We start from the raw sequence: 23,873 nt of genomic DNA, 5'->3' as shown, positions 1-23,873 counted from the left end.
GAGTTAAGAGGTTAAACACTGTTGTGTGAGCAGTTACATGATCCAAGTATAGTTACACAAAATTAAACATGTACATTTTCTAAACGGATAAAAAGGGGAACTATTGTGCGGCGCAATAATACCTTAGGAGCACTTCGACGTCCGCTCTGTAATATCTAAACTTAGGGCTGTGCAATTAATCGAAATTCGATTACAACAGTAAACGAATACAAAATTATCATAATCGCAAAAAATCGATTATAATTATTATTTTTTTCTTCTTTCTTCTCTTCTTTCCTCTTTTAATTTTGGGATTTTTGTCACTTTTTTGCAGGATTTTTGTCACTTTTTTGCTGGATTTTTGTCATTTTTTTGCTGGATTTTTGTCATTTTTTTGCTGGATTTTTGTCTTTTTTTAATGGATTTTTGTCACTATTTTTGCTGGATTTTTGTCTTTTTTCTGCTGGATTTTTGTAATTTTGTTGATGGATTTTTGTCATTTTTTTGCTGGATTTTTGTCATTTTTTTAACTGGATTTTTGTCACTTTTTTGATGGATTTTTGTCACTTTTTTGATGGATTTTTTTTAAAGGCAACAAATAATCGTTTGAATAATCGTGATTTCAATTATGGCAAAAATAATCCTGATTATTATTTTTTCAATAATCGAGCAGCCCTATCTACACTTACTGCGTCTTTGGTCTTTCTGCGTGACTGAGCGCACATGAAAGACCAGACAGGTACACATCAACTCGTCTAAGCTCAGGTAAGAACATATCTCAGTGTGGAAAAACAGTGGCCTGTTCCTTTAACTACAGCTCTTGCCAAACTCGATAAGAGAATAGTTCTTCACATACTTCACTTATGGTATTCACTGTTAACTCATTTATGGCTAAATAAGGTGAAGAACAAAAAACCCAAACTGTGCTACCGAGTCCTGCGATTACTTCTTATAAAGCGTGAAAAGGAGACGCAGAGTTGAACACCGGGTTCTTCCATCGCTGTGTTGTTTTAATACACAAAGGCAGCGTTCACATTTGCATGTACTGGTCATCGTTACAGCGTCGTAGTGTCCCGTGACTGGCCCTTCAGAGTCACGTGATGAACTTAAGTGAGCGAGTGCAAAGTTCATTAGAAACTCAGGGGGATTATACACGGATCATAAAAAATAAATTATAAACTCTATGGCTGTCATTTTTTTTGCTGGATTTTTGTCATTTTTTTGCTGGATTTTTGTCATTTTTTTGATGGATTTTTGTCATTTTTTAACTGGATTTTTGTCACTTTTTTGATGGATTTTTGTCATTTTTTTGCTGGATTTTTGTCATTTTTTTACTGGATTTTTGTCACTTTTTTGCTGGATTTTTGTCATTTTGTTGATGGATTTTTGTGACTTTTTTGCTGGATTTTTGTCATTTTGTTGCTGGATTTTTGTCACTTTTTTGCTGGAGTTTTGTCTTTTTTTTGATGGATTTTTGTCACTTTTTTGCTGGATTTTTGTCATTTTTTTGCTGGATTTTTGTCACTTTTTTGCTGGAGTTTTGTCTTTTTTTTGATGGATTTGTCATTTTTTTTTATGGATTTTTGTCATTTTTTTACTGGATTTTTGTCACTTTTTTGCCGGATTTTTGTCATTTTCTTGATGGATTTTTGTCTTTTTTTGCTGGATTTTTGTCATTTTTTTACTGGATTTTTGTCACTTTTTTGATGGATTTTTGTCTTTTTTTGCTGGATTTTTGTCTTTTTTTGCTGGATTTTTGTCATTTTTTTACTGGATTTTTGTCACTTTTTTGATGGATTTTTGTCACTTTTTGATGGATTTTTGTCATTTTTTTACTGGATTTTTGTCACTTTTTTGCTGGATTTTTGTCACTTTTTTGCTGGATTTTTGTCACTTTTTTGCTGGATTTTTGTCATTTTGTTGCTGGATTTTTGTCACTTTTTTGCTGGAGTTTTGTCTTTTTTTTGCTGGATTTTTGTCACTTTTTTGCTGGATTTTTGTCATTTTTTTGCTGGATTTTTGTCACTTTTTTGCTGGAGTTTTGTCTTTTTTTTGATGGATTTTTGTCATTTTTTTACTGGATTTTTGTCACTTTTTTGCCGGATTTTTGTCATTTTCTTGATGGATTTTTGTCTTTTTTTACTGGATTTTTGTCACTTTTTTGATGGATTTTTGTCTTTTTTTGCTGGATTTTTGTCATTTTTTTGCTGGATTTTTGTCTTTTTTTTACTGGATTTTTGTCACTTTTTTGATGGATTTTTGTCACTTTTTTGCTGGATTTTTGTCTTTTTTTTTTTTGATGGATTTTTTTAAAGGCAACAAATAATCGTTTGAATAATCGTGATTTCAATTATGGCAAAAATAATCGTGATTATTATTTTTTCAATAATCGAGCAGCCCTATCTACACTTACTGCGTCTTTGGTCTTTTTGCGTGACTGAGCGCACATGAAAGACCAGACAGCTACACATCAACTCGTCTAAGCTCAGGTAAGAACATATCTCAGTGTGGAAAAACAATGGCCTGTTCCTTTAACTACTACAGCTCATGCCTGACTCATAAAGAATAGTTCTTCACATACTTCACTCATGGTAAATAAGGTGAAGAACAAAAAGCCAAACTGTGCTACCGAGTCCTGCGATTACTTCTTATAAAGCGTGAAAAGGAGACGCAGAGTTGAACACCGGGTTCTTCCATCGCTGTGTTGTTTTAATACACAAAGGCAGCGTTCACATTTGCATGTACTGGTCATCGTTACAGCGTCGTAGTGTCCCGTGACTGGCCCTTCAGAGTCACGTGATGAACTTAAGTGAGCGAGTGCAAAGTTCATTAGAAACTCAAGGGGGATTATATATACGGATCATAAAAAATAAATTATAAACTCTATGGCTGTCATTTTTTTTGCTGGATTTTTGTCATTTTTTTGCTGGATTTTGGTCATTTTTTTTGATGGATTTTTGTCATTTTTTTACTGGATTTTTGTCACTTTTTTGATGGATTTTTGTCATTTTGTTGATGGATTTTTGTCACTTTCTTGATGGATTTTTGTCATTTTTTTTACTGGATTTTTGTCACTTTTTTGATGGATTTTTGTCACTTTTTTTGCTGGATTTTTGTCATTTTGTTGCTGGATTTTTGTCATTTTTTGCTGGATTTTTGTCATTTTGTTGCTGGATTTTTGTCACTTTTTGCTGGATTTTTGTCATTTTTTAGCTGGATTTTTGTCTTTTTTTTGATGGATTTTTGTCATTTTTTTACTGGATTTTTGTCACTTTTTTGATGGATTTTTGTCTTTTTTTTGATGGATTTTTGTCACTTTTTTACTGGATTTTTGTCACTTTTTGACTGGATTTTTGTCATTTTTTTGATGGATTTTTGTCACTTTTTTACTGGATTTTTGTCACTTTTTTACTGGATTTTTGTCACTTTTTTGCTGGATTTTTGTCTTTTTTTTTTTTGATGGATTTTTTTAAAGGCAACAAATAATCGTTTGAATAATCGTGATTTCAATTATGACAAAAATAATCGTGATTATTATTTTTTCAATAATCGAGCAGCCCTATCTACACTTACTGCGTCTTTGGTCTTTTTGCGTGACTGAGCGCACATGAAAGACCAGACAGGTACGCATCAACTCGTCTAAGCTCAGGTAAGAACATATCAGTGTGGAAAAACAGTGGCCTGTTCCTTTAACTACTACAGCTCATGCCAAACTCGATAAGAGAATAGTTCTTTTACATACTTCACTCATGGTATTCACTGTTAACTCATTTATGGCCAAACTGTTTTACCGAGTCCTGCGATTATATCTTATAAAGCGTGAAAAGGAGACGCAGAGTTGAACACCGAGTTCTTCCATCGCTGTGTTGTTTTAATACACAAAGGCAGCGTTCACATTTGCATGTACTGGTCATCGTTACAGCGTCGTAGTGTCCCGTGACTGGCCCTTCAGAGTCACGTGATGAACTTAAGTGAGCGAGTGCAAAGTTCATTAGAAACTCAAGGGGGATTATATACACGGATCATAAAAAATAAATTATAAACTCTATGGCTGTCATTTTTTTTGATGGATTTTTGTCATTTTTTTGCTGGATTTTTGTCATTTTTTTGATGGATTTTTGTCACTTTTTTGCTGGATTTTTGTCACTTTTTTGCTGGATTTTTGTCATTTTTTTGCTGGATTTTTGTCACTTTTTTGCTGGAGTTTTGTCTGTTTTTGCTGGATTTTTGTCACTTTTTTGATGGATTTTTGTCACTTTTTTGATGGATTTTTGTCACTTTTTTGCTGGATTTTTGTCACTTTTTTGCTGGATTTTTGTCACTTTTTTGATGGATTTTTGTCACTTTTTTGATGGATTTTTGTCACTTTTTTGATGGATTTTTGTCATTTTTTTGCTGGATTTTTGTCACTTTTTTGCTGGATTTTTGTCATTTTTTTGCTGGATTTTTGTCATTTTTTTGATGGATTTTTGTCACTTTTTTGATGGATTTTTGTCATTTTTTTGATGGATTTTTGTCACTTTTTTGCTGGAGTTTTGTCACTTTTTTACTGGATTTTTGTCACTTTTTTTGATGGATTTTTGTCACTTTTTTGCTGGATTTTTGTCTTTTTTTTTGCTGGATTTTTGTCTTTTTTTGCTGGATTTTTGTCTTTTTTCTGCTGGATTTTTGTCTTTTTTTTGCTGGATTTTTGTCTTTTTTTGCTGGATTTTTGTCACTTTTTTGATGGATTTTTTTAAAGGCAACAAATAATCGTTTGAATAATCGTGATTTCAATTATGGCAAAAATAATCGTGATTATTATTTTTTCAATAATCGAGCAGCCCTATCTACACTTACTGCGTCTTTGGTCTTTTTGCGTGACTGAGCGCACATGAAACACCAGACAGCTACACATCAACTCGTCTAAGCTCAGGTAAGAACATATCTCAGTGTGTGGAAGAACGGTGGCCTGTTCCTTTAACTACAGCTCATGCCAAACTCATAAAGAATAGTTCTTCACATACTTCACTCATGGTATTCACTGTTAACTCATTTATGGCTAAATAAGGTGAAGAACAAAAAGCCAAACTGTGCTACCGAGTCCTGCGATGACTTCTTCTAAAGCGTGAAAAGGAGACGCAGAGTTGAACACCGGGTTCTTCCATCGCTGTGTTGTTTTAATACACAAAGGCAGCGTTCACATTTGCATGTACTGGTCATCGTTACAGCGTCGTAGTGTCCCGTGACTGGCCCTTCAGAGTCACGTGATGAACTTAAGTGAGCGAGTGCAAAGTTCATTAGAAACTCAAGGGGGATTATATACACGGATCATAAAAAATAAATTATAAACTCTATGGCTGCCTGTAGTTCCACATATTTTACCATAACAGTTTGCGAACAGAACTGAGCTGCATTTTTCCTTTGATTCAAATCAGGAGCGACAAAAATAATAAAAACATAATTAAAACAAAAGCAACTAAAAGCTGATGGTTCCAGTGAGGCACATTCACTCCGGTCAGTAATGGCAAAATGGCGGCGACAAATTAATACTTGGGAGTAAAAAACAACACTTCTCTTTTATAAAAAGTTTAAAATGTTTAGTACTAAAGTCCGCTTCGTCGTCGGTTAGAAAATTAACTGTTAAAACGTCTTCAGTGAAACTCCACGAACTCCTCCAGGGTCTTGGGGATCTGGTTCCTGTAGGTGATGTGGTGCTGCCTCACGGCCCGCGCCGCCAGACACTTCAGGCTCATCTTCATCTGGGTCTTGAGCAGGATCTCGGACACCCCCGTGGTGCTCTTGTCCAGCGGCGTCTTCTTCTGCTTGTTGGCCATGTCCGTGTGAGCGCCCGCCTCCACCAGGCTGATGATGATGGCGTGCAGCGTCAGGAAGTCGCTGATGGGCCGGTTGTACTGGACGATGACGTGCAGCGGCGTGTTGCCCTCGTGGTCCACGGCGTTGACCGGGGCGCCGCAGTCCAGCAGCAGCTTGGTCACCTGCGCGTTGGGGAAGCTGCACACGTCGTTGGTGTGGAAGTCGTCGACCGGCGTGGACGAGCTGATGGCGAGGTGCAGCAGCGTGGAGCCGTCCCGGGAGCGCGGGTCCAGCCGGATCAGGTCGTAGATGTGCTTGTTCATGCGCGCGCGGTGCTCCTCGCCGCAGACGGTCTTGGTGGAGATGCAGGAGAGGTACAGGAAGGTGAAGATGTTGGACTCGAAGTTGTCCAGAGCCTGAGGCAGCTCTCCCTCCGCCGCCGAGTCCACGCGGCTGACGCTGCGCTGGATCTCCAGCACCGAGCAGCTCATGACCTGCTCCACGGACACGGCGTTCAGGGGCTCGCGGAGGTGCACCATCTGAGAGAAGACCTGGGCGAAGCGGAGCAGGTCCTTGTGCGTGTTCCTGTTGCCTCGCTGCCGCAGCCGCAGCGCGTGCAGCCACAGCTTTATGCAGTTGTCGAACTCCATGCTGTCGGCGTACACGGCTCCTCTGTAGATGATCGGGTGGGACACGTCGATGTTGTCCGAGCCCAGGATCTTCTCCCGAATCATCAGGCCCTCCATGTGCAGCGCGTCCCGGTCCACACGGATGTTCTCCAGCTCCTCCAGGCTCTCACACTCCCTGCGCCGGCCGTACGCCTCCACCGGGGGCAGCCTCTCTTTGGGGATGGGCCTCTGCGGGTCCCTGAAGCGCTCCGTCATGGCCGCGTGGAGGTAATGGAAGGTTTTCTGGATGTCGTAGTTTTCCCGGTCGTTGGCGAAGGACGCTCCCAGCAGCTCCAGCGCCTCGATGCGGCTCTCGGGGTCGCAGTCGGCGTGGGCCAGTAACAGCTCCACCACGTCGGCCTTACAGCTCTCCGCCGCCACCTTCAGGGGCGTCATGCCGTGGCCGTTCTCCACCACCGCGGCCTGTCGGCTCACCAGCTCCTTCACGATGTCCAGGTGCCCGGCCTCCGCGGCGAAGTGCAGCGCCGTGGCCCCGCAGTGGGCCTTGGCGTTGGGGTCGGCGCCCCGCTCCAGCAGGAAGCGGACCACGTCGGTGTGGCCCTTGTACGCCGCGATCATGAGGCACGTGTTGTTGTACTTGTTGGTGATGCTGATGTCGGCCCGGTTCTCCACCAGGTAGCGCACGATGTCGAGGCGCCCGTCGAAGCAGGCGGCTCGCAGCGGCGTGGAGTTGGTGATGGTGGTGTGGTTGACGTTGGCCTGATGAGTGACCAGGAGACGCACCACCTCGAAGTGTCCCGCCCCGGCCGCGCACCACAGAGCGGTGGCCCCGTCGATCACGTACCTGCACAGAGGACAGGCTCTCAGACTGTGGGACAGGGTCTTCACATTAAACTTACTCATCATTCATTTATGCTCAAGTAATGTGTTTAAATTATCTGGATTAGACGTGGTTCACCCCCAGTTTAGTCCAATTCAGGTGTATTTAAGAGAGTCCTGATTTAAGCTAGAAACAGGCCTGGTAGCCTTGAGATCTTTGCCACTTATCGCCTGTCCTATAGCAGTGGTTCTTTTGGCACCGCAACACCCATTTTAACAGTAAAAGGGATTCGTGACCCGACCCCCGCTCGGGTCACACCGTGAGAAATAGAAACAGTAGCCATTTTTTGTCACATTTTTTTCACATTTTTGTTCCTTTTTTGTCATATTTTGTCATTTTTTTTATATTTTGTCATTTTTTTTTGTCATTTTTTTTTGTCATTTTTTTGTCATATTTTGTCATTTTTTGTCATTTTTTCATATTTTGTCATTTTTTTGTCATTTTTTTGGTCATATTTTGTCATTTTTTTGGTCATTTTTTTGTCATATTTTGTCATTTTTTTGTCATTTTTTTTTGTCATTTTTTTGTCATTTTTGGTCATTTTTTTGGTCATTTTTTGTCATAGTTTTGTCATTTTTTTGTCATTTCTTTATTTTTTGTCATTTTTGTTCTCATTTTTTTTGTCATATTGTCATTTTTTGTCATTTTTTTGGTCATTTTTTGGGTCATTTTTTTGTCATTTTTTTTGTCATATTTTCATATTTTGTCTTTTTTTTGTCATTTTTTTTGTCATATTTTGTCACATTTTTGTCATTTTTTTGTCATATTTTGACTTTTTTTTTGTCATTTTTTTTGTCATATTTTGCCTTTTCTTGTCATATTTTGTCATTTTTTTGTCATATTTTTGTCATATTTTAGTCTTTTTTTGTCATTTTTTTGTTATTTTTTGTCATTTTTTTTGTCATTTTTTTGTCATATTTTGTCATTTTTTTGTCATTTCTTTATTTTTGTTTATTTTTTTTGGTCATTTTTTTGTCATTTTTTGGGTCATTTTTTTGTCATATTTTGTCATTTTTTTTGTCATATTTTGTCATTTTTTTTGTCATATTTTGTCACATTTTTGTCATTTATTTGTCTTTTTTTTAAACATTTGTTGTCATTTTTTTTGTCATTTTTTTTGTCATATTTTTGTCAATTTCTTGTGACATTTTTCGCCACTTTTTCATCAATGTTTTCTCACTTTTTTGTCACATTTCCATCATTGTTTTCATCTCACTTTTGTTGCTTTTTTTCACAGCTTTTTTCCAGAAGCTTCTGGATTGGGGTAAAGCCAAACTGGAGAAAATGTGCTCGGTTCAGGTGGGAGAAAATACTTAAATAAATGGCTAAAATGAAATTCATCAAACTACAAACAAATAATGGCACTCAAATAGCAAACACACGCTACAATAAAACATCAGATTACACGCTAATGAACCACTGCCCTACAGTCATTCATAAAAACTAGCTTCTCCTGAAAACATAAGACTACACTGATGAGAAGAGACACCGCAGATTGTGAGAGAATGAAAGTGCCTGTGTTTGTGCCCATGTGACCGTCGAGAGAAAGCAAAGCAGGTTTAACCACATCCCTGAGAGGGAGGGGTCGGTCACAGCCATGTGGTTTCAGTCAAATCTTTAAGAGGCGGTGATGTAATCAGAATGACACTGTTCCCAAACCGAAGATAAGCTTTCCACGGCGATCACGTCAAACCCTCAAAGAAAGTCAACATGTTTTTTTTTTACACAGTCTGCAGTTTCTCTCCTTCTCCGCACGGTTTTGATGTGCTCTCCACTAGGGCTGTGCAATTAATCGAAATTCGATTACGATTTCGATTACAACAGTAAACGATTACAAAATTAGCATAATCGCAAAAAATCGATTATAATATATATATATATATTTTTCTTTTTTTTTTCCTAATTATTAATTTGGGCATTTTTTGTCACTTTTTTGCAGGATTTTTGTCTTTTATCTGCTGGATTTTTGTGACTTTTTTGATGGATTTTTGTGACTTTTTTGATTGATTTTTGTCATTTTTTTGGATGGATTTTTGTCTTTTTTTGGATGGATTTTTGTAATTTTTTTGATGGATTTTTGTCATTTTTTTTGATGGATTTTTGTCTTTTTTTGGATGGATTTTTGTCACTTTTTTCTGCTGGATTTTTGTCATTTTTTATGGATTTTTGTCTTTTATTTGATTGATTTTTGTAAATTTTTTGATGGATTTTTGTCACTTTTTTGCTGATTTTTTATTTATTGTTTTGGTGGATTTTTTGTTTTTTTTTGCTGGATTTTTGTCTTTTTTTGCCGGATTTTTTTCACTTTTGCTGGATTTTTGTCACTTTTTTGATGGATTTTTGTCTTTTATTTGATTGATTTTTGTCTTTTTTTGGATGGATTTTTGTCATTTTTTTGGATGGATTTTTGTCATTTTTTGATGGATTTTTGTCACTTTTTTGCTGATTTTTGTCTCTTTTTTTTGATGGATTTTTTTTAAAGGCAACAAATAATCGTTTGAATAATCGTGATTTCAATTATGACAAGAATAATCGTGATTATTATTTTTTCAATAATCGTGCAGCCCTACTCTCCACAAAGTCGTACAACCAGAACCTCTTAACCCCCGCCTTTAACCGAGCACATTCCCTCCAGTTTGGCTTTACCCAAAACTAAAGACTTCTCGAGAGCAACAGTGCAACACCTCATTTGAAAGCTAAGGCCGACGTTTTTGTTGCGTTGTCGCTGGGTTTTTGTTGCTTTTTTTTATAGCTTTGATTTAGGGCTGCAACTAATGATTATTTTGTTATCGATTATTTTTACGATTAATCGAGTAATTGCTTGGCTGTGAATGGCTATTTTTTTTAATCACATATAGATACAGGCGGCGTCTCGTCATAGAAGGGGGCGTGGCCTCGCCGAGGGGGGAAAATAGAATCTTTCCGGAAACACTGTTTTTCACTCTTTTTAGACATTTCCTGATGGAATCTGAACTTATTTTTCACATACAAATAAAGTCAAGTGTAAATCGGGTCCATATGGATATTCTCTCACAGCAGATTGTTCAGTAGAAGTGAAAAACCGGCAGTTCTAGCTAGCGCTTGCTAACCGTTAGCATTAGCCCGATGCTAACATGTAGCATTATGTTAGCATCCTCCGTTATTTATGGGCTGTTAAACCACTTTGCCCCTCCCCATGTCTTTGTATCATTATTTAATAGAAACTATATTCATAATTCAGCATTTGTTAAAGTAGTTTTTGAATAATTAGAGAAAGTTTACATTTTTTCCAAATTGTTTTCAACTGTTTTCAAACATGACCATATATGGGCGAGATGCCGTCTGTATCTATAGCTTAAGTGGCGCTGCTTGCAGATGTGTTGATGGAGTAAACTAAAGGGAAATGTTTGTTGGAGGCTCTATTCAGGAAATTTACAATGAACAAAACACTACAGACCCTAACTATATAAACAAAGTAGGATTTCACCAAAAATACTGCATTTTTATGTCAGTTTTGCTCCATTTTAGTCTGTGTGAATCAGAAAACGATTAATCGATTACTAAAATAGTTGTCGAGTATTTCAATAATCGATTAGTCGTTTCAGCCCTAGTTGTCGCCGGCTTTTTGTCGCTCTTTTGTGGCTTTTCCATCACTTTTGTTGAGTTTAAGAATGTTAAAACTATGTATGTTCCTCCCCCCACATGTTCCTCCATGTCCTGAGGTGTCGAATGAGCCCAGACCTGTTCACCACGACTGCCTCTGAAATCCTGCTCTCAAAAAGGTGTTAATTCGGTCTGAAATGGCGTCACGCACAAGCTTAATATAGAAGCTGACAATACGCATAAGACCTGAGGGGGCAGTAGTGAGTATAAAACTACCAACTTGCACCTAGTCCCTTTAATGCAGTGGTTCTAAACCTTTTGGAGCCACGACCCCCATTATAACAGGTAAAGGGGTTTGTGACCGCATTTTATTTTTCTATTTTTTTAATTAATATTTTTCTTTATTATTATTATTATAATATATATTTTTTTTTCTCGTGTCTTTTAATTTTTTTTTTTTTTTTTTCGGGGGTTAATTTTTTTTTTTTTTTTCGGGGGTTAATTTTTTTTTTTTCGGGGGTTAATTTGTTTTTTTGTTTTTTTCGGGGGTTAATTTTTTTTTGGGGGGGGGTTAATTGTTTTTTGTTTTTTTTTGGGGGGGGGGAGGAGGAAAAAAAAAATCAAAGACCTATGTTGTAACTTGTTGTTCTGACTTGTCAATAAAGTTAAAAATAAATAAATAAATAAAAAAAAAATGGCTGAGATAAAATTCATAACAAATAATGGCCCTCTGGTACAATAACAAATGCTACAATAAAACATTAGCTTATACGCTAACGAAAATATGTATATTTTATCTAAATGACCCCCAGGTTGAGAACCACTGCTTTAATGTTTCATGTTTTGGTCAAGATTTGGCCGCTCTTTCATTACTTTTTTGTCGCTCTTTTGTCTCGTGTTTGAGGCGTTGTTGTTTTGATGCTTTTAGATTTGTGTGATGACAAACTGGAGAATTCATGTGGGGGTAAAGAGATGAAGGATGTTCACTGAGCCCTTATACCCACAATTACTCTTTGAATATCTGTGTGAATTCAAAGTAACCAATTTCAGCCTCTACTGACAAGTGTTGATACTTCTGTTTTATGTCCATTGGCCGGTTTGTAGATTGGTTGGTTTAACCTTAAAACTCCCACCTGAACTTGATCCCGTTTTCCTCCAGTTTGTCATTACTCAAAACGGAAAACTTCTGGAGAAAGGCGACGAAAAAACGAGACAAAAATAAAGGAAAGCGCAAACGACAAAAACAGCTACAAAAAAGTGAGAAAGAAAATGACAAAAAGTGAGAAAAAAAAAAAGACTAAAAAGTGAGAGAAAAAATGACAAAAAAGTGAGGAGAAAAAAAAGACAAGTGAGAAAAAATGACAAAAAAGTGAGAAAAAAAGATGACAAAAAGTGAGAGAAAAAAAAGACTAAAAAGTGAGAGAAAAAAATGACAAAAAGTGAGAGAAAAAATGACAAAAAAGTGAGAAAAAAAGACAAAAAAGTGTGAGAAAAAAATGACAAGAAAGCAATGGAAAAGGGGGCAAAAATGTGACAAAAATGCAACTAAAAAAGAAAAAAAAAATAGAAAAAATGCAAAAAAAAGTTGTAAAAAATGCGCTAAAAAAAAATCACAACATGGCAACAAAGCAAGGAAAAAGATCAGTTTTGTTGGTCTTAGCTTTCAAATAAGGCGTTACTCTGACCTGTAGCTCTCCAGTCAAGAAACCTTTCGTTTTGGGTAATGCACTCTGTTAAGGTGGGGGTTAAGAGGTTAACTGAGTGTAGGGCTGAAACGATTAATCCACGACTGAAACTATTTTAGTCATCGATGAATCGTTTTCTGGTACTTTGTTTTTAGAGTTCGGGTCTGTAGTGTTTTGTACATTGTAAATTTCATGAATATCTGTCCATGTCTTATCCAATCAGAAATCAGAATTAGCACCAACAGCCTACAAACAGTCGCTTTAAGTTTACTCCAACAACATTCACAGGCAAGAGATTAATCGATTAATCATAAAATACTCGTTAGTTGTCGCCCTAACTGACTGCATTTTCTCCAGTTTGGTTTAACCCAAATCTAAAAGCGTCTGGACTGGAGTTTACAGCCTGTAGGCCCAGAGAAACGCCTTATTTCAAAGCTAAGGCCTACAAAACTGATCAGAACTTTTTTGCTGCGCCGTCACCTTGTTTTTGTCACACATTTGAAGCATTTTTGTTGTGTTTTCGTAGTTTTTTGGGCTGTTTTTGTCCTTTAACCTCTTAACTCCCGCCTGAACCGAGAGGATCTTTGTCCTCACGTGAGATTTTTTTTCCATCATGTTGGGTATTCAACTCATTTTTGTAACTTTTTGGTCATTTTTTTTGTCATTTTTTCCCCTCACATTTGTCATTTTATTTTTTTATTTTTTGGTCAAATTTTTGTAATTTTTTTGGTCATATTTTGTCACATTTTGGTCATTTTTTCGTAAATGTTTTAATCAAATTTTTGTCCTTTTTTGTCACACTTTTTTTTGCAATTTTGTTTGCAATTTTTTGTAATTTTTCTGGCAAATTTTAATCAATTTTTTGTCCTTTTTTTGTCACACTTTTCATTTTTTTTGTATTTTTTTTGTGGCAAATTTTAATCACATTTTTGGTCATTTTTTCAGCATTTTTTTGTTATATTTTGTCACATTTTTGTAATTTTTTCGTCAATTTTGTAATCAAATTTTTGTCCTTTTTTGTCACATTTCTTTTTCATTTTTTTGTCAATTTTTTGGCAAATTTTAATCACATTTTTGTATTTTTTTGTCACATTTTTGTCATTTTTTAGCAATTTTTTTGTCACATTTTGTCACATTTCCATCATTGTTTTCATCTCAGTTTTGTTGCTATTTTCCCAGCTTTTTCCCAGAAGCTTCTAGATTGGGGTAAAGCCGAACTGGAGAAAATGTGTTCGGTTCAGGCGGGAGTTAAGGGGTTAACAACACTTTCTTTATTGCATTTGTCAAGTTTCGACCACGTTTTTGTCACCTTTTTTCACCACTGTTTTGTTGCGTTTTTCCATTTTGCTAGCACTGCATTTTTGGCCAGTTTTCCCGCTTTTTTGGGGGGTAATTTTGATCCTCGTTTGACCTATTTTTACCCCAAGAAGCTTTAAGATTTGGGTTAAGCCAAATGTGCTCGGTTCAGGCGGGGGTTAAGGGGTTGAATAACCTGTCCACTGACCCGTCGAAGCGCACGGTGCCCGTCTGCTCCGTGTCCACCTTGTAATGGTCCAGCAGCAGCCGCACCACCTTGTCGTGTCCGTTCCTCGCGGCGATGATCAGCGGAGTGGACCTCTGCCCGGACAGCTGGGTCACGTAGCCGAGCAGGTACTGGGTCTCTTCCTCCGAGTGGTTGAGCAGGAGCGCGGCCAGGGTCAGCACTCGCCCCTCGCTGGCCGCCTTGTACACGTACCCGGCCAGGGACTCCATCCGAGCCGAGACTTTCTTCTCCGACTTTCGCCCGAACTACTCCAGCAATGTCCACCCCGCGGCGGTCCGCCTCCCATTAAAAGACCCGAACAAGCGCCAGCTCCGACGGGGGAAATGTGCGGGGAAGTGCACTATCCTCCGGGGCCTGCATCGTAGAATCCAGCCGCAGATGAAGCCGCTTTTTGGGGTGAAAGTTTCCGAATTGGTCGCTCGGTTTCGGTGTCAGTTGGGGAGCTAGCCCGGTTAGCTTCGCAGGCTAATGACTTCGAAAAATCAAATAAAAAGAAAATCCGCGGGGCGAAAGCGTCCAGTCGTAATGGAATCCAGAGGAGGCTTCGCGGGGTGTTTAACTGCCCAAACAAGGGGTTCTTGGTGTTAAAAGAAGAAGAAAAAGGAGCGATATCTTTAAAAAACTCCACAGTTTCGCTGTGACTGGTGACTTGCTCGGAAGTGCGTGTTCGTCGCTGAAACACGTCCCCCCGAAACACGCAGCAGTGGAGAAGAGTTCCGGTCCCCTGATATAAGCGTGTGGGGGCTGGGCAAAAAGGAACGTCACCAAAACAAACAGGATTTCAGGGTAAACCATAAACATTACTGTGTTGTGATCAGGGGCTGGACTGGGACTGAAAAACAGCCCTGGACTCTGACCAGCCTGGCCCAAATTAGCGTAATTGTGACACTTCCACAAATACATATTTTAACCTCTTAACTCCCGCCTAAACCAAATGTATTCTGTCCTCTTTTGGCTGACCTCATTTGAAAGCTAAGACCCACAAAACTGACCTTTTTCCTCGCGTTGTTGCTGTGTTGTGTCACCTATTGTATGTTTTTTTTGTGTCACATTTTTGTTGAGTTTTTGTGAAATTTTTGTTGAATTTTTGTAATTTTTTTTGTTGAGTTTTTGTCACATTTTTGTTGCATTTTTGTCACATTTTTGTCACATTTTTGTCAATTTTTTTTTTTATTTTTTGCTGAATTTTAGTTGAATTTTTGTCACATTTTTGTTGCATTTTTGTCACATTTTTGGTTGAGTTTTTTGTTGAATTTTTGTTGAATTTTTGTCACATTTTTGTCACATTTTTGTTGAATTTTTGTCACATTTTTGTCACATTTTTGTTGAGTTTTTGTGAAATTTTTGTTGAATTTTTGCTGAATTTTTGTTGAATTTTTGTTGAATTTTTGTTGCATTTTTGTTGAATTTTTGTCACATTTTTGGTTGAGTTTTTGGTTGATTTTTTGTTGAATTTTTGTCACATTTTTGGTTGAGTTTTTGGTTGATTTTTTGTTGAATTTTTGTCACATTTTTGTTGAATTTTTGTTGAATTTTAGTTGAATTTTTGTTGAATTTTTGTCACATTTTTGTCACATTTTTGTTGAGTTTTTGTGAAATTTTTGTTGAATTTTTGCTGAATTTTTGTTGAATTTTTGTTGCATTTTTGTTGCATTTTTGTTGCATTTTTGTTGCATTTTTGTCACATTATTGTTGAATTTTTGTCACATTTTTGGTTGAGTTTTTGGTTGATTTTTTGTTGAATTTTTGTCACATTTTTGTCACATTTTTGTCACATTTTTGTTGAATTTTTGTTGAATTTTTGTTGAATTTTTGTCACATTTTTGTCACATTTTTGTCACATTTTTGTCACATTTTTGTTGATTTTTTGCCCATATTGCTCCAAAATTAAGCTCTAGTACTTTTAAAATAAAGTCTATTTAGACATGCCAGATACTATTATAAGTGTGAGGGAGTTACATTAATTGTGTTCAAAACGGAGACAGTGGGCTGGATCAGCGATATCAACACTGCAGGAACAGCTGGAAGTACAATTGAATTTAAATCGGTTCACAAAACTGTGAGTTACAAATAAGATTCTCTTTTTAAACCATTCGAGATGAAACATTGATTTTTGCTTGACAAGTATTGACTTGTTATTCCACAAGAACTGTGAGGAGCAAAGCTACGCGAGAAAACCACCTCCTGAAATTGAGACTCGGAATATGAAACCACACGGAGCTGGGTTTGGCTAAGTGGGTCTTCAACCAAGTGATCCTAAATGAACCAATTAACACGTCCAAATCTAAGGCTTTAAAGAGAACAGGGCCGTTTCTCAATCTGTGTACTTGTGTGTACTTGTGTGTACTTGTGTGTACTTGTGTGTACCTGTGTGTACTTGTGTGGACTTGTGTGGACTTCTGTGCTCGTGGACTCGTGAAACGTCATCACGCGCGGCCCAAGTCCTGTCCCTCCTCCTCACACCGAGCCCCTCCTCCTCACACCGAGCCCCTCCTCCTCACACCGAGCCCCTCCTCCTCAGCACCGAGCCCCTCCTCCTCACACCGAGCCCCTCCTCCTCACACCGAGCCCCTCCTCCTCACACCGAGCCCCTCCTCCTCACACCGAGCCCCTCCTCCTCACACCGAGCCCCTCCTCCTCACACCGAGCCTCTCCTCAGCACCGAGCCCCTCCTCCTCACACCGAGCCCCTCCTCCTCACACCGAGCCCCTCCTCCTCACACCGAGCCCCTCCTCCTCAGCAACGAGCCCCTCCTCCTCACACCGAGCCCCGCCTCCTCACACCGAGCCCCTCCTCCTCCTCACACCGAGCCCCTCCTCCTCCTCACACCGAGCCCCTCCTCCTCACACCGAGCCCCTCCTCCTCACACCGAGCCCCTCCTCCTCACACCGAGCCCCTCCTCCTCCTCACACCGAGCCCCTCCTCCTCACACTGAGCCCCTCCTCCTCCTCACACCGAGCCCCACCTCCTCACACCGAGCCCCTCCTCCTCACACCGAGCCCCTCCTCCTCCTCACACCGAGCCCCTCCTCCTCACACCGAGCCCCTCCTCCTCACACTGAGTCCCTCCTCCTCAGCACCGAGCCCCTCCTCCTCCCACTGAGCCCCTCCTCCTCAGCACCGAGCCCCTCCTCCTCCCACTGAGCCCCTCCTCCTCAGCACCGAGCCCCTCCTCCTCACACCAAGCCCCTCCTCCTCACACTGATATTCTTTAACTAAGTGAGATACTTTTAAATAATGTGTCATATGAGCTGAAAAATCACTGAAATTGCTCTCCTGATATTATGCTTTGAGGAACAATAGAGAGCGCAAAAGATAAATCAAGTTTGGATAAATCTCTGTCAGATAAAATAACTCTGTGAGGGCTCTCGTCAGCCAGGGACTTTTCCACATCAGTTTTGTGTTTCTCGATATTGACCTTTGCATCTTCTCATCATCTGCAGAAATCATTGGCCCAGGTTTTTAACCTCCGACTGGACTTTTATTGAGCCTGGAGCTGCTGGAGGATGTATGGATCGGAAACAGTTTATTAATGTGAAGAGACAGACCTGGTGCATCTGAAACGGCGCCGATCAATTCTAGTAGAAGTAAGAAATTGCAGTATTATCCACAAACTGTCTAATCTTGAGTTCATTTTCGAAAAGTTTGATCCCATGTAGATTCAAATGATTGACTATCGGTCTGAATACATTTGAGATAGGACGTCCATAACGGATTCCCCTTGACGTTCTGAAACTAGGAGTCAGATCCTAAGGAGACATTCGAATATTTTAAATTACATTGCAGAAATTCTCACCAAAACCCAGAGCAATAAAGCAGTTCTCTAGCGACTGGGGTATTCTGCAAAATTGACCTTTTCAAGCTTTCCATCATGTTATTCTGTCACTCCCTCATTAAAAACATGCCTGAAGTGTTGCCTTGGCACATTCACGTATTTCTGAGTAATCTGTAAAAACTCTGATGGCGGCCATTTTAGGGATAGGTTTGCCCGAGTCCTCCTAGGAACGCCCCCACCTCCTGGAGACGCCTCCGAGCTTTCGTCACCAGCCGAGTAACCAACCACTGCTCCTCAGCAGAACCCCCTCCCCACTGATGCCACAGACAGCGTGTGGAGGGGGCGTGTCTAAAGGCTCAGAGGTTCGTGATCTCTTAACTCGCCACACTTAACCCGCCTGAACCGAGAGGATCTTTTTCCTCACGTCAACAGATTTTTTTTCCATCATTTTTTTTGTTGGGTATTCAACTCATTTTTGTTGCTTTTTTGTCAATTTTTTATCAAATTTTTGTCATATTTTTTTTTATTTTTTTAGTAATTTTTTGTCACATATTTGTCATTTCTTCTTCAATTTGTGTTTTAATCACATTTTTGTCACATTTTTGCCACTTTTTCATAAATTTTTTGTCACTTTTTTGTCATTTTTTGTCAATTTTTTGTAATTTTTTTTGTCACATTTTTTTCTTCCTTTCTTCGTCAATTTTTTGCTACATTTTGGTCATTTTTTGTCAATTTTTTGTAATTTTTGTAATTTTTTTCGTCAATTTTTTATCACATTATGGTCACATTTTTGGTCATTTTTTGGTCTTTTTTTTTTTTTTTTTTCGTCAATTTTTATCAATTTTTTAGTAATTTTTTGCTACATTTTGGTCTTTTTTTGTCAATTTTTTGTATTTTTTGTCAAATCTTTATCACATTTTTGTCATTTTTTGGTCATTTTTTGTCACATTTTTGTCATTTTTAAAATAAATTATTTGTCATTTTTCCGTCATTGTTTTCGTCTCAGTTTTGTTGCTATTTTCACAACTATTTTCCAGAAGCTTTCGGATTGGGGTAAAGCCAAACTGGAGAAAACGTGCTCGGTTCCGGTGGGAGTTAAGAGGTTCTTAAAGAGACAGAGGCCTATTTCAAGACATTCACTACAGCCATTTTGAGAGAGACATTTTATACAAGGCAGTTATTCTAATTTACTGCATTTACAGACCAACAGAAGGTTTGTCATCATTGTAGTGTGATATAGACTGGTGCTGTGGGACTGAGAAAAGCAGAACACCCCCTCTTTAAACACGTCATCAGAGTTGAGGAACAGAATTAGACGGTCATTTTCAATAGAATCACTGTATGTCAAGAATAAGTCTGGTATGAAAATTAAAACTCCTGCCCTTAATAAAGGCAGATTGGCTTTCGTTAATGACGTATGACACACCACTGTTTAACCTCTTACCACCCGCCTAAACCAAATGCATTCTGTCCTCTTTGGCTGTTTTATAGGCCTGTGTAACACCTCATTTGAAAGATAAGACCCACAAAACTGATCTTTTTCCTCGCGTTGTTGCTGTGTTGTGTCACCTTTTGTATGGTTTCATTTTTTTTTTTCCTTTTTGTCACTTTTTGGTTGAGTTTTTTGTTGAATTTTTGTTGAATTTTTGTTGAATTTTTGTTGAATTTTTGTTGAATTTTTGTTGAATTTTTGTTGAATTTTTGTTGAATTTTTGTCACATTTTTGTTGAATTTTTGTCACATTTTTGTCACATTTTTGTTGAATTTTTGTCACATTTTTGTCACATTTTTGTTGAATTTTTGTTGAATTTTTGTCACATTTTTGTCACATTTTTGTCACATTTTTTGTTGATTTTTTGTTGAATTTTTGTCACATTTTTGTCACATTTTTGTCACATTTTTGTTGATTTTTTTGTCACATTTTTGTTGAATTTTTGTCACATTTTTGTTGATTTTTGTCACATTTTTGTTGAATATTTGTTGAATTTTTGTCACATTTTTGTTGAATTTTTGTCACATTTTTGTCACATTTTTGTCACATTTTTGTAGAATTTTTGTTGATTTTTTGTCACATTTTTGTCACATTTTTGTTGATTTTTTGTTGATTTTTTGTTGATTTTTTGTCACATTTTTGTCACATTTTTGTCACATTTTTGTCACATTTTTGTTGATTTTTTGTCACATTTTTGTCACATTTTTGTCACATTTTTGTCACATTTTTGTTGAAATTTTGTAGAATTTTTGTCACATTTTTGTTTATTTTTTGTCACATTTTTGTTGAATTTTTGTTGAATTTTTGTCACATTTTTGTTTATTTTTTGTCACATTTTTGTTGATTTTTTGTCACATTTTTGTCACATTTTTGTCACATTTTTGTCACATTTTTGTTGAAATTTTGTTGAATTTTTGTCACATTTTTGTTTATTTTTTGTCACATTTTTGTTGAATTTTTGTTGAATTTTTGTTGAATTTTTGTTTATTTTTTGTCACATTTTTGTTGAATTTTTGTCACATTTTTGTTGAATTTTTGTTCCATTTTTGTCACATTTTTGTTGATTTTTTGTCACATTTTTGTCACATTTTTGTCACATTTTTGTCACATTTTTGTCACGTTTTTGTCACATTTTTGTCACAAATGGGATCCGTTCAGGTGGGAGTTAAAAGGTTAAGTGATTGTAAAATACAACAGATAAGAATTTATTATCTCAGGGTTAAAGGCCTCCAGTTAAGTGTTTTTATGGCTGAATCTAAAAGTAGCCGGACACAGTGAGAGGAAAAAGTGAGCACACCGTGGAATTTCTCACATTTCTGCCTAAATTGATCATAAAATCTGGTCAGATCTTCATCAAAAATCATGAGATTAAACAGTGTCTGCTTAAACTAACACCACCAAACACTTACATTTTGTAATATTTTTATTGTCCACAACATGGGGGCTGATCCACTGGATGAGAGACTTTTTAACGGACCGACCTCAGAGGGTCCACATGACTGGAGCGGTGTCTGATGAGATCATGGTTAACACCGGGGCACCACAGGGCTGTGTGACGTCGCCTGTGTTGTTTTCTCTGTATTTAAACGCTCTGCAGATAAAGGACAGTGAGGTTAAACTCGTCAAGTACGCCGACCACACGGTTGTTGATTTCTTGTTGAATTTCTGTCACATTTTTGTCACATTTTTGTCACATTTTTGTCACATTTCTGTCACATTTTTGTCACATTTTTGTTGAATTTTTGTCCCATTTTTGTTGAATTTTTGTTGATTATTTGTTGAATTTTTGTCACATTTTTGTTGATTTTTTGTTGATTTTTTGTTGAATTTTTGTCACATTTTTGTTGAATTTTTGTCACATTTTTGTTGAATTTTTGTCACATTTTTGTTGAATTTTTTTCACATTTTTGTCACATTTTTGTCACATTTTTGTCACATTTTTGTCACATTTTTGTCACATTTTTGTCACATTTTTGTCGCGTTTACATCCTTGTTTTCTTCTCATTTTTTGTGTGGCTATTTTGGTGTTATTTTCCCCAAGAAGCTTTTTGATTAGGGTAAAGCCAAACTGGAGAAAATGGGATCCGTTCAGGTGGGGGAGGTTAAGTAATTCTAAAATACAACAGATAAGAATTTATTATCTCAGGGTTAAAGGCCTCCAGTGTTTTTATGGCTGCATCTAAAGTAGCCGGACACAGTGGGAGGAAAAAGTGAGCACACAGTGGAATTTCTCACATTTCTGCCTAAATTGATCTTAAAATGTGGTCAGATCTTCATCAAAATCATGAGATTAAACAGTGTCTGCTTAAACTAACACCACCCAAACACTTACACTGGACCGACCTCAGAGGGTCCACATGAACGGAGCGGTGTCTGATGAGATCATGGTTAACACCGGGGCACCACAGGGCTGTGTGACGTCGCCCGTGTTGTTTTCTCTGTATTTAAATGCTCTGCAGATAAAGGACAGTGAGGTTTAAACTCTTCAAGTTCGCCGACCACACGGTTGTTGATTTTTTGTTGAATTTTTGTTGAATTTTTGTCACATTTTTGTTGAATATTTGTTGAATTTTTGTCACATTTTTGTTGAATTTTTGTCACATTTTTGTCACATTTTTGTTGAATATTTGTTGAATTTTTGTCACATTTTTGTTGAATTTTTGTCACATTTTAGTTGAATTTTGTCACATTTTTGTCACATTTTTGTTGATTTTTTGTCACATTTTTGTTGATTTTTTGTTGAATTTTTGTCACATTTTTGTCACATTTTTGTTGAATTTTTGTCACATTTTTGTTGAATTTTTGTCACATTTTTGTCACATTTTTGTCACATTTTTGTTGATTTTTTGTCACATTTTTGTCACATTTTTGTTGAATTTTTGTCACATTTTTGTTGAATTTTTGTCACATTTTTGTCACATTTTTGTCACATTTTTGTCACATTTAATTGAATTTTGTCACATTTTTGTCACATTTTTGTTGATTTTTTGTCACATTTTTGTCACATTTTTGTTGAATATTTGTTGAATTTTTGTCACATTTTTGTTGAATTTTTGTCACATTTTAGTTGAATTTTGTCACATTTTTGTCACATTTTTGTTGATTTTTTGTCACATTTTTGTTGATTTTTTGTTGAATTTTTGTCACATTTTTGTCACATTTTTGTTGAATTTTTGTCACATTTTTGTTGAATTTTTGTCACATTTTTGTCACATTTTTGTCACATTTTTGTTGATTTTTTGTCACATTTTTGTCACATTTTTGTCACATTTTTGTTGAATTTTTGTCACATTTTTGTTGAATTTTTGTCACATTTTTGTCACATTTTTGTCACATTTTTGTTGAATTTTTGTCACATTTTTGTCACATTTTTGTTGAATATTTGTTGAATTTTTGTCACATTTTTGTTGAATTTTTGTCACATTTTAGTTGAATTTTGTCACATTTTTGTCACATTTTTGTTGATTTTTTGTCACATTTTTGTTGATTTTTTGTTGAATTTTTGTCACATTTTTGTCACATTTTTGTTGAATTTTTGTCACATTTTTGTTGAATTTTTGTCACATTTTTGTCACATTTTTGTCACATTTTTGTTGATTTTTTGTCACATTTTTGTCACATTTTTGTCACATTTTTGTTGAATTTTTGTCACATTTTTGTTGAATTTTTGTCACATTTTTGTCACATTTTTGTCACATTTTTGTTGATTTTTTGTCACATTTTTGTCACATTTTTGTCACATTTTTGTTGAATTTTTGTCACATTTTTGTTGAATTTTTGTCACATTTTTGTCACATTTTTGTCACATTTTTTTGAATTTTTGTCACATTTTTGTCACATTTTTGTTGAATATTTGTTGAATTTTTGTCACATTTTTGTTGAATTTTTGTCACATTTTAGTTGAATTTTGTCACATTTTTGTCACATTTTTGTTGATTTTTTGTCACATTTTTGTTGATTTTTTGTTGAATTTTTGTCACATTTTTGTCACATTTTTGTCACATTTTTGTTGAATTTTTGTCACATTTTTGTCACATTTTTGTCACATTTTTGTTGATTTTTTGTCACATTTTTGTCACATTTTTGTCACATTTTTGTTGAATTTTTGTCACATTTTTGTTGAATTTTTGTCACATTTTTGTCACATTTTTGTCACATTTTTGTCACATTTAATTGAATTTTGTCACATTTTTGTCACATTTTTGTTGATTTTTTGTCACATTTTTGTTGATTTTTTGTCACATTTTTGTTGATTTTTTGTCACATTTTTGTCACATTTTTGTTGAATTTTTGTTAAATTTTTGTTGAATTTTTGTCACATTTTTGTCACATTTTTGTCACATTTTTGTTGAATTTTCGTCACATTTTTGTCACATTTTTGTCACATTTTTGTCACATTTTTGTCACATTTTTGTTGATTTTTTGTCACATTTTTGTCACATTTTTGTCACATTTTTGTTGAATTTTTGTCACATTTTTGTCACATTTTTGTCACATTTTTGTTGAACTTTTG

The 23,873-nt window shown here is 36.7% G+C and overlaps 1 protein-coding gene across 1 annotated transcript; it reads right to left on the bottom strand.

Moving 5' to 3' along the window:
• Positions 1–5,300: 5,300 nt before the first annotated feature.
• fem1b (fem-1 homolog b) lies at positions 5,301–14,750 on the bottom strand. The gene is made up of 2 exons (XM_079560583.1): positions 14,056–14,750; positions 5,301–7,248 (listed from the first exon to the last, which is right to left on the bottom strand). The coding sequence occupies exons 1-2, from the start codon at positions 14,301–14,303 to the stop codon at positions 5,613–5,615; spliced, it is 1,884 nt and encodes a 627-aa protein (XP_079416709.1). The 5' UTR covers positions 14,304–14,750; the 3' UTR covers positions 5,301–5,612.
• Between the last annotated feature and the right edge of the window lie 9,123 nt (positions 14,751–23,873).

This window comes from Gobius niger (assembly GCF_951799975.1).
Source record: "Gobius niger genome assembly, chromosome: 7".
NCBI lineage: Eukaryota > Metazoa > Chordata > Actinopteri > Gobiiformes > Gobiidae > Gobius > Gobius niger.
Note: the sequence above shows the minus strand (reverse complement) of the source record. Positions and strands in the feature narration are given on the sequence as shown.